Genomic DNA, 13,715 nt, shown 5'->3' on the forward strand with positions numbered 1-13,715 from the left:
CAGCTCTCGGAGACAGCTTCCCCAGCCATCTCCTCCGCCTCGGAGCAAGTCCTTCAAGCCAGAAATTTGTTTTTTCTAAGTAACCGCTATGCCTGACTTGGGGCTCAAACTCACAACTTGAGATCAAGGGTCACATGTTATTCCAATTGAGCCAGCCGGGCACCCCAAACCAGGAATGTATTAAAAGTCTTTATGCAGCCACCTCCTAAAAGAGGGGAACTAATTTGTGCTATCAGATGCCAAGACAGTGGGCTCTCGCGGTGGCAGATATGTTCTGTTTCTTCATCTGAGTGCTGGTAAGACCAGAGTGTCATGCCCACAAGAAGGAGGAAGACAGTTGAGGATGGACATGGGAGTGGAACAGAGAAGACCGGGCAGGGGAACGAAGAGGGAAGTGACAGATAAAAAGGTAGAAGACAGCTTTTCCCCAGAGTTTCCCTAGGTTGATAGCAACACATAGTCTCCTGTGAGAGGACTCCCTGGGACTGCAGCCCCACAGCTACGAGTGAACCCTGAGAACCCAAGTCATTAAGCCGCTGCCACTGCCTGGCACGGGTTGCCTACTTGGGGCCAGCTGGCCCCACCCGCTGTGGAAAGCTCTGACGAACAGCCCAAGTACAAGGCAATGGCAGGGCCAGTGAGCCCGTGTGGAGCCCTCACCACCAGAAAGTTCTAGGAGCGTCAGTTATCCTCTCTAAAGGAATAGCCACTAAGTTCCCAGTTAGCAAACAGCTGGAGGAAGCCATCTGTCTAAAAACTGGGGGAAAAACAGCCCATCATCATGACATGAAAACCCCTATCATGGTTCGTGGTATTTGGCTATGCCTTTAAGTTCTTGTTAAAGTAACAGGCTGAGGTATTAAAGGCCAAACACTACCACTCTAGAAACATGCCTCTCACTGGCTTCTGCTCTGAAAGCCACCAGCTACTCTCCTATCGACTAGAAAGAGGCAAGATTTACTGATGAAGTTAAAGCAAAGAGCACAGTCCATATTCAGCAGGAAGATTCCTTTATAATGGCGAATTTGATAATACACAGTACTAGAGTAGGCCCTGAGTCACTGGGCCACAGGAGGCAGGAAGGGAGCAGGTCTGAGGACCAACACATTCCAGGGCTCACGTCACACTGCACTCATGCCAGGAATGACCGCTACGTACCTCCCTGAAGTTCGGCCCACCCACCAGTTCAGTCAAGAATTACGCCACATTTAATTCTTCGGTTTTGGCCACTGAAGAAAATCCACCATGACGACAGGATTTCGGCACAACAGTCTCTTTCCAGTCATGAGAGATATGAATGTCCCGGCTCTTGATAAGAAACAAGTTTGACTTCTCTTGCAAGAACCAAAGAGAATTTTTTTCTTTATTATCCGTCGAGATATTTATATATATTTAAAACAGTCCATTCGGTGCACTGTTTCCCTGGAAGATTTCTCAAGGTCACCCCTCCAGTAGCTAGAGGGGTCATGTATCAGGGAACAAAGAATTAAGACACTTCAAAATAAGCAATAAAAATCCTAGTGCAACACTCAGAAGCAGATGGTGGGCTTGCAGGGTGGAGGGGAAGGAAGCAGGTGCTGTTCAGGGGCAGGGTGCGGCCTCTGGAAAAAGCCAAGTGGACACAGGAGCATCAATAAGCAGGAAACACTGCTGGGGAAGGCCTGTTTCCTTCTGTGCTCTCCCCCGTTCTCAGGGCTGAGGACCCTACCCCTCACCTTCCACCCACTCTGGTGACCTGCACGCTAAGTTGGGTAGTCTCTGACTGAAACAGGCCTAGGCCAGGAATGGGGATCCAATTCCAGAGGACCCAGGTGGGTTCCTTTCAGGCTATTCCAAGCAAGAGGTACCTGGGAAAAGGCAAGGAAAGGAGACGCTTCAAAGGCTCACAGAGAAGAAGCAAAAGGTGACTAGTAACACAGTGGCTCTGAACCTGGCTCTGTTTTGGGGGAGGGGGGGACCTGGGGCCACTGCCACCTTATCCCTGTGCTGGGGACAGACTGTGCTATGTCTTCACAGCCAGCAGCAGCCTGAATACGCCCCACATCCCTTTCATATGGATATACGCACACAGCTGTAGATTTCTTAACTGACATAAATGCAACGGATTCAGGTTCATCCCACTTTAAGCTGCTCGGTCCCCCGCCCTGAGGGGTTCACACGTTTGGCCCTGGCCAGGCTCCTCCCTCCCCCCACAGCAGGATAGTGACCCCGGGATGAGTAGAGGACACACACCATAACAGGTGCCCGGTGGGGAGGGCCTACCTCAATGAGACTTCTGTTTCTAACCCTGAGAACCTAAGGAATTGTGAAGGACTCGGAGAGGGAGCTGGGGTTAAAGGTCACCGGGCTTTTTATTGCAGTTAAAGCAGACTCGGACAGGATGGTCCCAGCCTCGAGAGGGGACAGCCCGGCGGTCATGGGAACACTCATCACAGAAGCCCTGTCCGCAGGCCCGGCAGTGGTGCTTGGAAAGCTTGATGCTGAACTCCTTCCGGCAGCTGTGGCAGTGCAGGATCTCGTGGTCAGGCACCCAGTACGCCGGCCTGGCCGCATCCTTCACCAGACCTGTGGCAGGAGCAAACGACGATGAGCGGGATACAGGGACCCAGCACGCCGAGTCCCACCGGGCAAGAAGCATCCTCGGGCACCTCTGGCTCGCAGTCCTGCTGCGCACACAGTCCCCTACAGAGGCCTTCACCCCGTACCGTGCGGCTCTGAATCTCCAGAGCTGGCACCTAGGCACTGGGCTCCCAGGTGACCTGAGGCGCAGCTCCAGTAAGAACCACTGGAGTAACAATAAAGCAGCCCAGACTCTGGGAGTCGGGACATCCCTTCGTTCCAACCCCAGCTCCACTGAGCACGTGTTCGTTAGCAGCTGCAGGATTAAGAGACGGTTCCCTAACCCCTCAGGGCCCTGGCTTCCTCATCTTCAACAAGCCACATTCAAGAGCAGCTGTGGGGATTATGAGAAAGAACATGTCTAACGTTGGGACCCGCCAGCCAGAGAGCGCTCAGCAGGTGAGCCCCGTGGGGAGCAGACGGCAGGCTCTCTGTGCCAAGGGCAGCCCTGCTTCTCCCAGGTACCCCTGAGAGCAGATGCAACCTGAGCTTCAAGCCTGGGCAAACCTATTCCTATACCCTCGAGTCAAAAGTTCATCTACTCACCCTCGAGCCCCAGTGGTGGTAATCAGATCCAAGCAATTTTCACCACCACCCAACCCAGGAGCCTCTGGTTGCTCCCTCGCAATGGGCAGAGACAGCCGAGGCCCAGCCAACCCTGCCTAAGCCTTCCACACACCGGTGCGTTTCCCTTCCCCTTCCTCTCACCATCCTAGTTACAAGTACCCCTCCCATCAGGAGGTAAATAAAGATCTTCTATCCTAAATGAAGAACTGACTAGTGAGGTAGATTAAAGACAGCCACAAATTCTGACGCTCCTGCCCCTCCCTCAGACCCAGGCAGGCTTTGTGACTAGGGGAAACTAGGAGTACCAGCTTCCAGGCCCAGACCTTAAGACATTGCTGACTTCTACTTCCTACCTCTCGGAACAGGAGTCCTAAGCACCCCGTGTAAAAAGTCTTAACTCCCACTGGAGAAACCATGAAGAGAAGCCTGGAGAATACACGGAGATGGGTTCTACCAAGCCCACCTTCCAGGCATCCCTGACAAAGTACCCAGCATGTGAGTGAGGTTGGCTTGACCCCTCAAGACGGGTCAGGCTGCCATACTAGAGCATCAGGTGGAAACTCTAGGCAATGCCACCTGACCAGAATAATAACCATTCCTGACTCAAAGTTGTGAGACATGATGAAATGGTGGTTGTTTTCAGCCTTTACATGTCCAGGTAGTTTGTTAGACGGCAATAGATGGTATAAAGAGATGGCCTCCGGGAATAAACACAAAGGTATGCAGAAGCAAGAAAATGTACATTCTCAGTCAACTCCTTGCTGTCCAACTCAATCTAGGTCAGCAAGCTCTGACAAAATGACAGCCCAGGGCACCGTGAAACCCCTCATCCCACGTACACTACACCCACCTAGTGGTATGTCAATGGCTGTCACTACAGCTCCCAAAGTGCTCTGCACGGCCTCGCCCACCTTCCGAGCAATCAACGTCCCGCCTTCATCGTCAGCCTGTGCTTCGGTAACATCTGTGGACAATGAGAAAGGAAAAGCCATCACCTCTTAGGTCATTTCCCAAATGGAAAACTGGGGCAAACACTGTGCTACCCTATGAAGACTATAGGGGTCTGGGCTGTGGGTCAGGACACACCCTGACACCAAGTGACCTCTGTTAGTCCTTTACTTCACTCTGGAGCTGTTTTAGAACCAGAAAGGGTCTAGGAACAGGACCAAGAGCCTTCTCCAGGAAGAAGATCCAGTCTAAGCCATGTCTGATAAACGCAGGACAGGGCTAAGCCCCCCAACCCAGGACTAGCACCCCCTAGGACTCTATTAACAAAGAGCTTAGAGGATGCCAGCCAGGACCAGGGGAGCAGCTGCCCTTAGAAGAGCGACTGGGTTAGGAACAGGGTTACGGGGCGCCTCGGTGGCTCAGTCGGTTAAGTGTCAGACTTTAGCTCAGGTCATGATCTCTTAGTTCGTGAGTTTGAGCCCTGCATCAGGCTCTCTGCTGTCAACACGGAGCCCGCTTCAGATCCTCTGTCTCCCTCTCTGCCCCTCCCCAACTTCCTCTCTCTCTCTCTCTCTCAAAAATAAACATTTCGAAAAAAAAGAACAGGATTAGGCATGTGGGGGTCCACTTCCCAGTACCCTGTGCCAAAGAGAGGGTCCCCTCCACCCTTGCAGCCCCTGGGCCCCACGTTACCTAACTGGACATTCCTGGCTTCATAGCAGTTGTCACACACCCGCACAGGCGCAGGGCCCCAGCCCCGCTCGGGCACTGGCCGGGTCTTGGATGAACAGCTGTCACAGAAGCCCTCCCCACAGGCCCGGCAGTGATGCTTGGTGTCGTTATCTTTAAAGGATGTAGCACATTTGTTGCAGCTCTGTTTCAAGCCCAAAACAGAGAGGCAGATATTATTCGTTTCTGCTCAGCTGAGAAAAGTCAGCGAGACCCAGGGGAGGACCACAGGACACTTGGAACGGCAGGAACCCAACAGTTGTAACGGAGAGAACCTAAGGCCTCCGGTCACATGGAATGCACCCACTGAAGCACAGCTGTGACTATCATTTTCTTTCAAGAAATACCTGGAAAGGCACCTTATATCTATTTGGCTGAGTCACAGCGTTCTCAGAAAAACTATGCTAATTCTAGCCAGGAGACCAATGAGAATTCATTTTTTTCCTACAGCTTCCCAAAAGAGCCTTTGGGAAGTTGGTGGAGAGTGAGCTTCCCGTCACAAAGTGTTTGGACCAAAGCTGGGGACTCCCTTGATGTGGTTACTGTAGAGATTTATGAACCAGGCCAAATGACCTCTAAATTGCCCCTTTCCCTCCAGATTCTGTTATCTAGGACTTTAGACATCTATCTAACCAATAATGACTAGCCCCTGCAGGCCAAGAAACTAAAACCCACTGGAAAGAAAATCACAGAGTAACACAAAGGGAAATCAATGGGCAAAGAGAACACTGGCTGCCTCGATGCACCCCGCCTTTTCTAATACCCTGGGAGCTAATCTGAAAGAGAAATTCCACACCTCCCTCACAAAATAAGCTTAGAATGGGGCAAAACGGCACCAGCGTGGGCCACACCAGGGATGCGGGTGCATCCTGCCACACCATACCAGGATCTGGGAGTTGGGCCTCCAGTATGCAGGGGCGATCTGGTCTGTCAGCCAGGAAGTCACAGCCTTGGTGGGCCCAAGGCTAAGCTCAGACACTGACTGAGCCATAAAGTTCATCCCATCCAAGAGGCGCTGGGCAGCATTGTTGTTGTCCTTCAGAAATCCATCGGTCTGAAATGAAAATGCAGGCTCCCGTCATTCTCCAAAAAGAGCAAAAGGAAGGAAGGCGAGGAGTCTCAGGTGAGTAGCACACTCATCACGGTCAACTCAGAACCACAAACTCCCGGGCAGAGAAGAGTAGACCAGGAGTCCCTCTGGCTTCTAGGCAATACCACAGCCAACCAGTCATTACTGACTTATTCCTTTCAAGGCGACAAGATCTGGTGCACAGCTGTTCAATTCAGGCCTTACCTGCCAAACAACATGTACAATCCAGGAGATACTCGAGTAAGGATGGTACCTCCTCCAGGAAGCCCCCCACCCCAGGCTGGGTTTAGCCCTTCCTCTCGGTTTCTTCTGAGAATCCTATTTTCACATGTAAAGACAGTATCTGTTTACATATTTGACTATTAGACCAAACCCTCTGAAAATAACCTATCTTCTTCATTTTTGTATTTTTAAGTGTCTAGTTCAATTCTGGGCATACAGTACTCAACCAACCTAAGTTCAAATAATGAAGGAGTGAATGAACGAACAGAAGGGGAGGGGCCTGTATCCTCTAATCCTAAGGACCATGAGGAATGTGGCCTAAAAGTGAACTATGATATTACTACTTTCTTGGAATAGAACTATTTACCATAGAGACAACAGCTTTCACAAGAACAAACACAGATCCAAAAACAAAAGACGTTAGTCATAAAAAGTACAGTGAGAAAATTATACTAGTTCAAGGCCACACTAAGTCCTTGGGACAGGATGGCCTGGCCCATCATGCCAAGAGGGTGAGTTCCCGAAGTGAGACCATCCCACAGGGACAAATTTTAGTGGGGCTGGAAACTGGAGAGAGGAGGAACTAAACACTAAGGACATCTTCAGTTTTATGAGCTGTAGGACCTGGAAAAGCTCAAGATGGCTGACCGGTAGCCTTAGGAGTCACCCAGCAAGTAAGATAAGTTCCTTAGAGAAAAATCTTTTTTTTTTTTTTCCTATGAATAGAAAATGTGTTTTGAATTACTGGCAATTCCAAGTGTGAGTTGTGGTTTGATGCAGAATGAAATCACCACATCGCTACCTCAAAACTGAATTCAAAAGTCAAAAAATAGGGTCTACAGTAATCCCACTTCTTAGAATATACTGCAAGAGGGGCGCCTGGGTGGCGCAGTCGGTTAAGCGTCCGACTTTAGCCAGGTCACGATCTCGCGGTCCGGGAGTTCGAGCCCCGCGTCGGGCTCTGGGCTGATGGCTCAGAGCCTGGAGCCTGTTTCCGATTCTGTGTCTCCCTCTCTCTCTGCCCCTCCCCCATTCATGCTCTGTCTCTCTCTGTCCCAAAAATAAATAAACGTTGAAAAAAAAAAAAGTTTTAAAAAAGAATATACTGCAAGAAAATTTCCCAGAACAAAAGCTTTCTTACATAAAGAATGTCATAGCATTTTGATAATAAAAACATTATGTAAACAGCATAAATATTCAAAAAAGGGGGGATGGGGAGGGGCACCTGGGTGGCTCACTTGGTTAAGTATCCAACCCGACTTCAGCTCAGGTCATGATCTCACGGTTCATGAGACTGACTGCCCCCCATCGGGCTCCACGCTATCAGCTTGGGATTCTCTCTCTCCTTCTCCCCCTCCCACTCTCCCTCTCCACCCCTCCCCCACTCACACATGTGCTATCAAAATACAAATTTTTTTAATTTAAACATAAAAAAAGGGGATGGGAATCAAAATAAGGCATAAGACAATGTTACACAGTTGACTACAAAGGAAAATCATGAGAAGTGGAAGCAATGTGGAAATAAAATGATGGTATGAGGGGCATCTGGCTGGTTCAGCCAGTGGAACATGTGACTCTTGCTCTCAAGGTTGTGAGCTCAAGCCCCACACTGGGTGTGGAGGCTGCTTAAAAAATAAATAAATAAAAATAAATGGTGGGATGGGAAAAAAGCAGGTAAATGGCACGTAAATTACATTTGCATCTATACAAACATGCCTATGGAAAGGAGAATGTGAAAAAGTATTTCATTTGCTAAGGCAGTACAACAATAGGCCAACATTTAGTTTATTTAAAGTTCTTCTTCTAACATGGAGGGTATTAGGCTAAGTGAAATAAGTCAGGCAGAGAAAGATACCATAAGTTTCTCAGGATCCATGTATGAGTGAAAACATAACAGAAGACCAGTTGGGAGGGAAAGCGGGGCGGGGGGGGGGGCAGTCACAGAGAGGGAAGGGGGCAAACCATAAGAGACTCTTCAATACTGAGAACAAACTGAGGGTTGATGGGGGGTGGGGGAGAGGGGAAAGTGGGTGATGGGCATTGAGGAGGTCACCTATTGGGATGAGCACTGGGTGTGGGACCACTGGGAAACCAATGTGACAAGAAATTATATATAAAAAAGATAAAATAAAAAATGAAGTTGTGCTTTTTTTTTTTTTTTTTTTTTAAATTTTTTTTTTCAACGTTTATTTATTTTTGGGACAGAGAGAGACAGAGCATGAACGGGGGAGGGGCAGAGAGAGAGGGAGACACAGAATCGGAAACAGGCTCCAGGCTCTGAGCCATCAGCCCAGAGCCTGACGCGGGGCTCGAACTCACAGACCGCAAGACCATGACCTGGCTGAAGTCGGACGCTTAACCGACTGCGCCACCCAGGCGCCCCTGAAGTTGTGCTTCTAATGTACATCCAAGAAGAAATGAAAATAACGGTCTCGAACAAGAAAGGCTCTCCAGATCCTGCCTTCCTAAACCACCAATATATTAAAATTCATGGTTAACCTGAATTCCAAACAAGCTCCACTTTTCCACACACAAGTAACTGAACGATACAAGAAGAAAAACAGAACCGCTCTTACCCCCGGCCACACGTGCACAATCTCTGTCCGTACCACCGTATCCACAGGATCTTGGTTCCCAAACCAGTACTGCCGGCTACGGTAGACCACGCCGCAGTTGGGACACTCGATCACATACCTACGAGGAAAGCAAACAGGCCCTGTTACCCGGGCAGGTACCTGGCAGACGAACACACCAACAACCCTCAGCTACATCGTCGTCATTTAAACTCACCCAGACCAGGCATATTTTGCGAGACCCATCCAGGGGGAGTCAGTGGAAGCGGATGTCTTGGGCACTACGCTGACCTCCTTGCCTCTCTCATAGCAGGCCTGAAACATGGAGCACTCTGCCAGCTTCTTCTCTGTACACCAGACCCCCTGGCCTCTTTATGTCCCTGTCCAGCCCCCTCCCAACAAACCATACCAGCTGAGGGTTTACAGACTCGGGAGTTCAGCACATCGGAGGAGGGATCATTGCTCTAAAAAAAGCCAGTGCCCTGAACAATCATGAACTGAATGTGGCCCGGTCCCGGGCCCCAAAACTGAGCTGTAATTTATACCCATCACGGTCCATTCAACTGGGTTCCCGCAGGGCACTCCTGCTCTGGGGAAGAATGAAGAGTCAATGGACATGGCCCTGGCATAGAAGCCAACAGAATAACAGGAATATCTGCTGGGAAGTCAATAAATAAATAAATAAACCAAGGGGCCCCAGCATCAAAGGCCTCTTGAGTTCTTTTGGTTAGAGCTAGGGAAGAAGTTCCCAAGATACTCGGTTTGAGTATCAAATTCTTTGGGATACAGTAAAGGGTGGCCCCAAGCCAGTCCTCAAAAGCCGAGCAGAATCCGCAAGGCAGCTGCGGGAGCAGGGAGAAGCTCAGAGCACTCACCTTGCAGGTATAAACCCGGTTGTCATACTGGTGGGAGTATCTGCAGCGGCTCTTGGCTTCGTGAGGGACTCCTTCTTTCCCATGGTTCATGCTGTTCTTACATCCAGCCCTGAGTGAAGCCCAAAAGCTGACGGTGAGGCGGCTAAAGAAGCCCCCACCACTTCCACAGAGTCTGAGCCGGAGCCAGACACAGGGCCGAAACCAGACCTTGGTTACGAACTGGGCCCTGAATAGTGAGCACAGAGGGCACGGCGCATGTCTCAGAAATCCACATGCCTCTCTTGTACTTGAACCAACAGCGCTCAAAGGCACTACTGGCCTTGTGTGAGGAGAAAGGAGAAAAGGAGGAATCTCCTCCAGGAAAAGCCACCTGGTCCCACAGCGGAAAGGAGGAGCCTGAAGACACCACCTTGACAGGAGATAAAGACTGAATGGCTCTCGGCAAACCCCCGAATCCAAAAAGCAGGAAACGGGAAGTTTAGCCAGAACAGGCTGCCAAGATGTAAAACAAAAACCAACCTCCAAAATTTGGCAATACATTAAGAGGAGGCTTAAGCTGAACAAGAAAACCTTCCGAATCAACAGTGAGCTCTGCCATCCTGACAAGGCAAAAACAGAGATCGGGACTTTAGAGTTTCACTGTGATAGAAGGGAAAATTCTGGAAACCCTGGTGAGGCTGTTAGAATGGAAAAGTGATGATCCAAAAGAACCTAAGTCGCTCATGCTGGGCCATGGGGTAAACAAAAAGGAAGGTAAGTCATGCTGGCAACTACCATCCCTCTTTCCTCACCAAAATAACCTTCATTCTCTGAGCCCAGACTGTGTAATCTAAGAACCAAATCCTTTTTACATATTCAGAGCCAAGGTGGTGGCCTTTCTGAGCCCAGCAGGTAGCCTACAGGGTTCCATGCAAAAACAAACAAACAAAACCTTTCACAAAAAGCTCAGATCTCCTCCCCTAAATGGGTAAATCTGGAGGAGGAGGACCAGAGGTCCCGAGGTGAGCAAAGACAATTCAATGGTGAAGAAGGTGGTGGGGTGGGGAAGTGTCTACGGGACCAGGAGACTGCAAAGCACTTAAATCCGCCGAGCTCCATGGGACAAGTCACCTGACTGTGATTTAATAGCCATCAACAGCTCAAATTAATCCAGTGATCTTCAAAGGGTGGCCCCAATCAGCAACATCAGCATTACCTGGGGACTTCTCAGAAATGCAAACTCTCAGGCCCTACATCAGACCAACTGAATCAGAAACTGGGGAGGCAAGGCCCAACAATCTGTTTTAACGTGTTTTTCTGGTGCACACTAAAATGGGAGAATCACTGCCTAAAGCTCCCGTAACAAAGTGTGGTCAACAGACCAGCAGCACAGGCATCACCCGGGAGCGTGTTAGAAATACACAATCTTAAAAGCAGACCTTGTGGTTCAGAATCTGCATTTTAACAAAATCCCGAGGTGATAAATACACAGATTATAAAATTTGAGAAGCACTGCTCTAACTTCGCATTCTCAACTCAACATATTAGAATCATCTGAGGACCCTTTTTAAATGCACCAGTGTGAAGGCCCCACCCCAGATCTGTTAAGTGCGAATCCTTGGAAGGGAGGCCCAGGCCTTGATGATTTTGTAAGATCCCTGGATAATTCTAATGTGCTCGGAGTTTGCCCTCAAGGTGAAAGGAATCAACCAGGACTAATACCTACCACAGAGCTTTGTACACACTAGGCTACCAAATATCAATGAGTTTAATGACTACAGCGAAAAAGCCTTGGTAGGAGAAACACAGAAAAACAAAGCAACTGAAGTTTTCTGTAGTAAAAACTTCCCAAACCAGAAGGCAATGGCCCATCTAAACCAGGTGGGAATCTTCAGAGGATTCTTCATAATCATGTGTCTTACAACCTCAGAGTGTGGTCCCCCGACTGCCAGGACCACCTGGGTACTTATTGGCAGTGTCCTTCTCAGAGCCCCGCCCATCCTTAATTCAGAGTCTGTGATTTACCCAGACCCTAGGTGATCCGCATGCACACTGAAGTCTGAATTCTGAGCGTCTTTTCCCAAGATGGCCAGCCTCACTTACCCACAGCTGAGGCACAAGGAAGAGCAGGTGAAGTATTCATCTGGAAAAAAGGAGCTGTGCGCCATCTGGTCATCGGGGATCTCACCGCTGAAGCGGTCACTCAATGCCTGCCGAGGAGGGAAGGCGACACGTGAAGGCACTTGGCGGAGCCCCCCGTGCCTTTCTAAGTCCCCCTAGCTGCTGGCTTATTTCTCACAGGCTCCACGGCCAGGAGAGGCAACCCAATGACTTCTGCTCCTCACCCTCGACCTTCTTGGCCCGACATGCCCCAGTCCTCACCACAGGAAACCTGAGGAAGAACCAGCTCATTTCCCAAGAGGTCAGAAGGGAGCCAACAAAGTTACTGCGCTCTCCTGATTACCTTGGAGGTTAGGAACACCTCACACACTCAGTCTTTCATTCAAAACCACCGCAGACATTGACCAATGCCCACTGCATCTTTTGAAGCAGGAACCAAGGAACTGAGACCTGAGAAGAGGGTTCGTCTTTAAGTCAGAGAGAGGCAGAGCTGAGCGGTGAGCTGGGAGTTCCCTGGGCATCTACCCCAGTTCTAACCACAGGCGCTCTTTTTCCGCTAGGCCACAGAACTATCTCAGTGTCAAAAGGAAGGCATCAGCCAAAAAACAAGGAAGAATACGGTGCCTGGCAGCCTTTTGTCAACTACAGTAACCTAAAAGACCGCAAATGGCCAAAATAAATGCCAAGAAAGATAGAGTATTTGCAAAAGCAAACTGAAAAATTTTATGTTGAAAGGTAGCTTTCATTGCTGGTCCTCTGTTTTCAGGCACTACTTTATACTGAAAGTATTTTTCAGGTTAACTTCTTCCTGCCAGGCCCTTACTCATATGCAATGGGAAAAAATTATATAAATTAAATAGAAATGGGATTTTCTATTTTTATCTTAATGGGATTTATTTATTTTTGAGAGACAGAGACAGAGCACAAGCGGGGAGCGGCAGAGAGAGAGAGGGAGACACAGAATCCGAAGCAGGCTCCCAACTCCGAGCTGTCAGCACAGAGCCCAACACAGGGCTCGAACCCAAGAACCGTGAGATCATGACCTAAGCCAAAGTCGGACCCTTAACTGACCAAGCCACCCAGGCGCCCAAACTTTAAAAATCATTATATGCATGCAGTTCCGGGCTTCTAAGTTTCAATCTCCCGTGCTGAGGCAGCCATGCACTATTCCAGGGGAAGAGAAGGAAAAGTGGCTAAAACAGAAAGACAAGTTATTTCCCTTAGTAAAAAGACAAAAGAAAATTTAAGATGCGATTTGGGAAAAGAGCAGATTGATTTTAAACTAAGGCTCTCGTGAGCCGCCCGAGTGGCTCAGTCAGTTGAGCATCCAACTTTGGCTCAGGTCACAATCTCACAGTTCGTGAGTTCGAGCCCCACATTGGGTTCTGTGCTGACAGTTTGGAGCCGGGAACCTGCTTCGGATTCTGTGTCTCCCCCCTCTCTCTCTCTGCCCCTCCCCCGTTTGTGTTCTGTCTCTGTCTCTCAAAAATAAATCAATGTAAAAAATAAAAATTTAAACTAAGGCTCTCGAGCTCTTAAGGGAATTTCACTTAAATGAGAACTTACTTGTCCAAGTTCCTTTTCCTTTTCTCAGTGAGGTCTTAGTATCCTGAATTCCAAAATCAAGTGTTTACAGAGGCACATGACATCAGTGTTGAGCCAGGCCAGGTGTGGGACACTAATGGCAAGGAATGTGTCAAAGTGAGGGTGCACGGCTCACCTAAGGGCATTCATATTCGGCCTCTGCGAGGCTAAGGCACGGGGCCCTGAAGACACCATCTGACAGCAATGGCCCAGCAAGTGCCAACCCTTCACTTAGACCAATAGAAAAGGCCTGACAAATAATACATGTAAGTCCTGTCCTCTTGGGGGTATTTTGTGAGGAGTAGCTTGGGGAAAACACTAAGCTTTCCAGAGAGAGAATATAAATAACTATACATAGGAATATTAAAGAGAATAAACAAGAACCAAAAGTAGAATCACTCACCAGTC

General features: G+C 49.1%; 1 protein-coding gene across 6 annotated transcripts in view; it reads right to left on the bottom strand.

Annotated features, from left to right (window-relative positions):
• Positions 1 to 993: 993 nt before the first annotated feature.
• The window catches only part of ZFYVE1 (zinc finger FYVE-type containing 1), a 54,030-nt gene continuing 41,308 nt past the window's right edge, over positions 994 to 13,715 (bottom strand). For 5 of the 6 annotated variants that reach the window (XM_047864665.1, XM_047864666.1, XM_047864667.1 and 2 more), the window contains 8 exons: positions 11,706 to 11,812; positions 9,624 to 9,732; positions 8,966 to 9,063; positions 8,752 to 8,869; positions 5,747 to 5,917; positions 4,828 to 5,008; positions 4,037 to 4,150; positions 994 to 2,565 (listed from right to left, as the gene is read on the bottom strand). In XM_047864665.1, the coding sequence (XP_047720621.1) occupies positions 2,333 to 2,565; positions 4,037 to 4,150; positions 4,828 to 5,008; positions 5,747 to 5,917; positions 8,752 to 8,869; positions 8,966 to 9,063; positions 9,624 to 9,732; positions 11,706 to 11,812 (1,131 nt within the window). In that variant the 3' untranslated portion in view covers positions 994 to 2,332. The remainder of the gene's footprint in view (positions 2,566 to 4,036; positions 4,151 to 4,827; positions 5,009 to 5,746; positions 5,918 to 8,751; positions 8,870 to 8,965; positions 9,064 to 9,623; positions 9,733 to 11,705; positions 11,813 to 13,715) is intronic. The other variant, XR_007153426.1, reaches the window with a different exon arrangement.

This window comes from Prionailurus viverrinus, chromosome B3 (genome assembly GCF_022837055.1).
Source record: "Prionailurus viverrinus isolate Anna chromosome B3, UM_Priviv_1.0, whole genome shotgun sequence".
In the NCBI taxonomy this organism is placed as follows: Eukaryota; Metazoa; Chordata; class Mammalia; order Carnivora; family Felidae; genus Prionailurus; species Prionailurus viverrinus.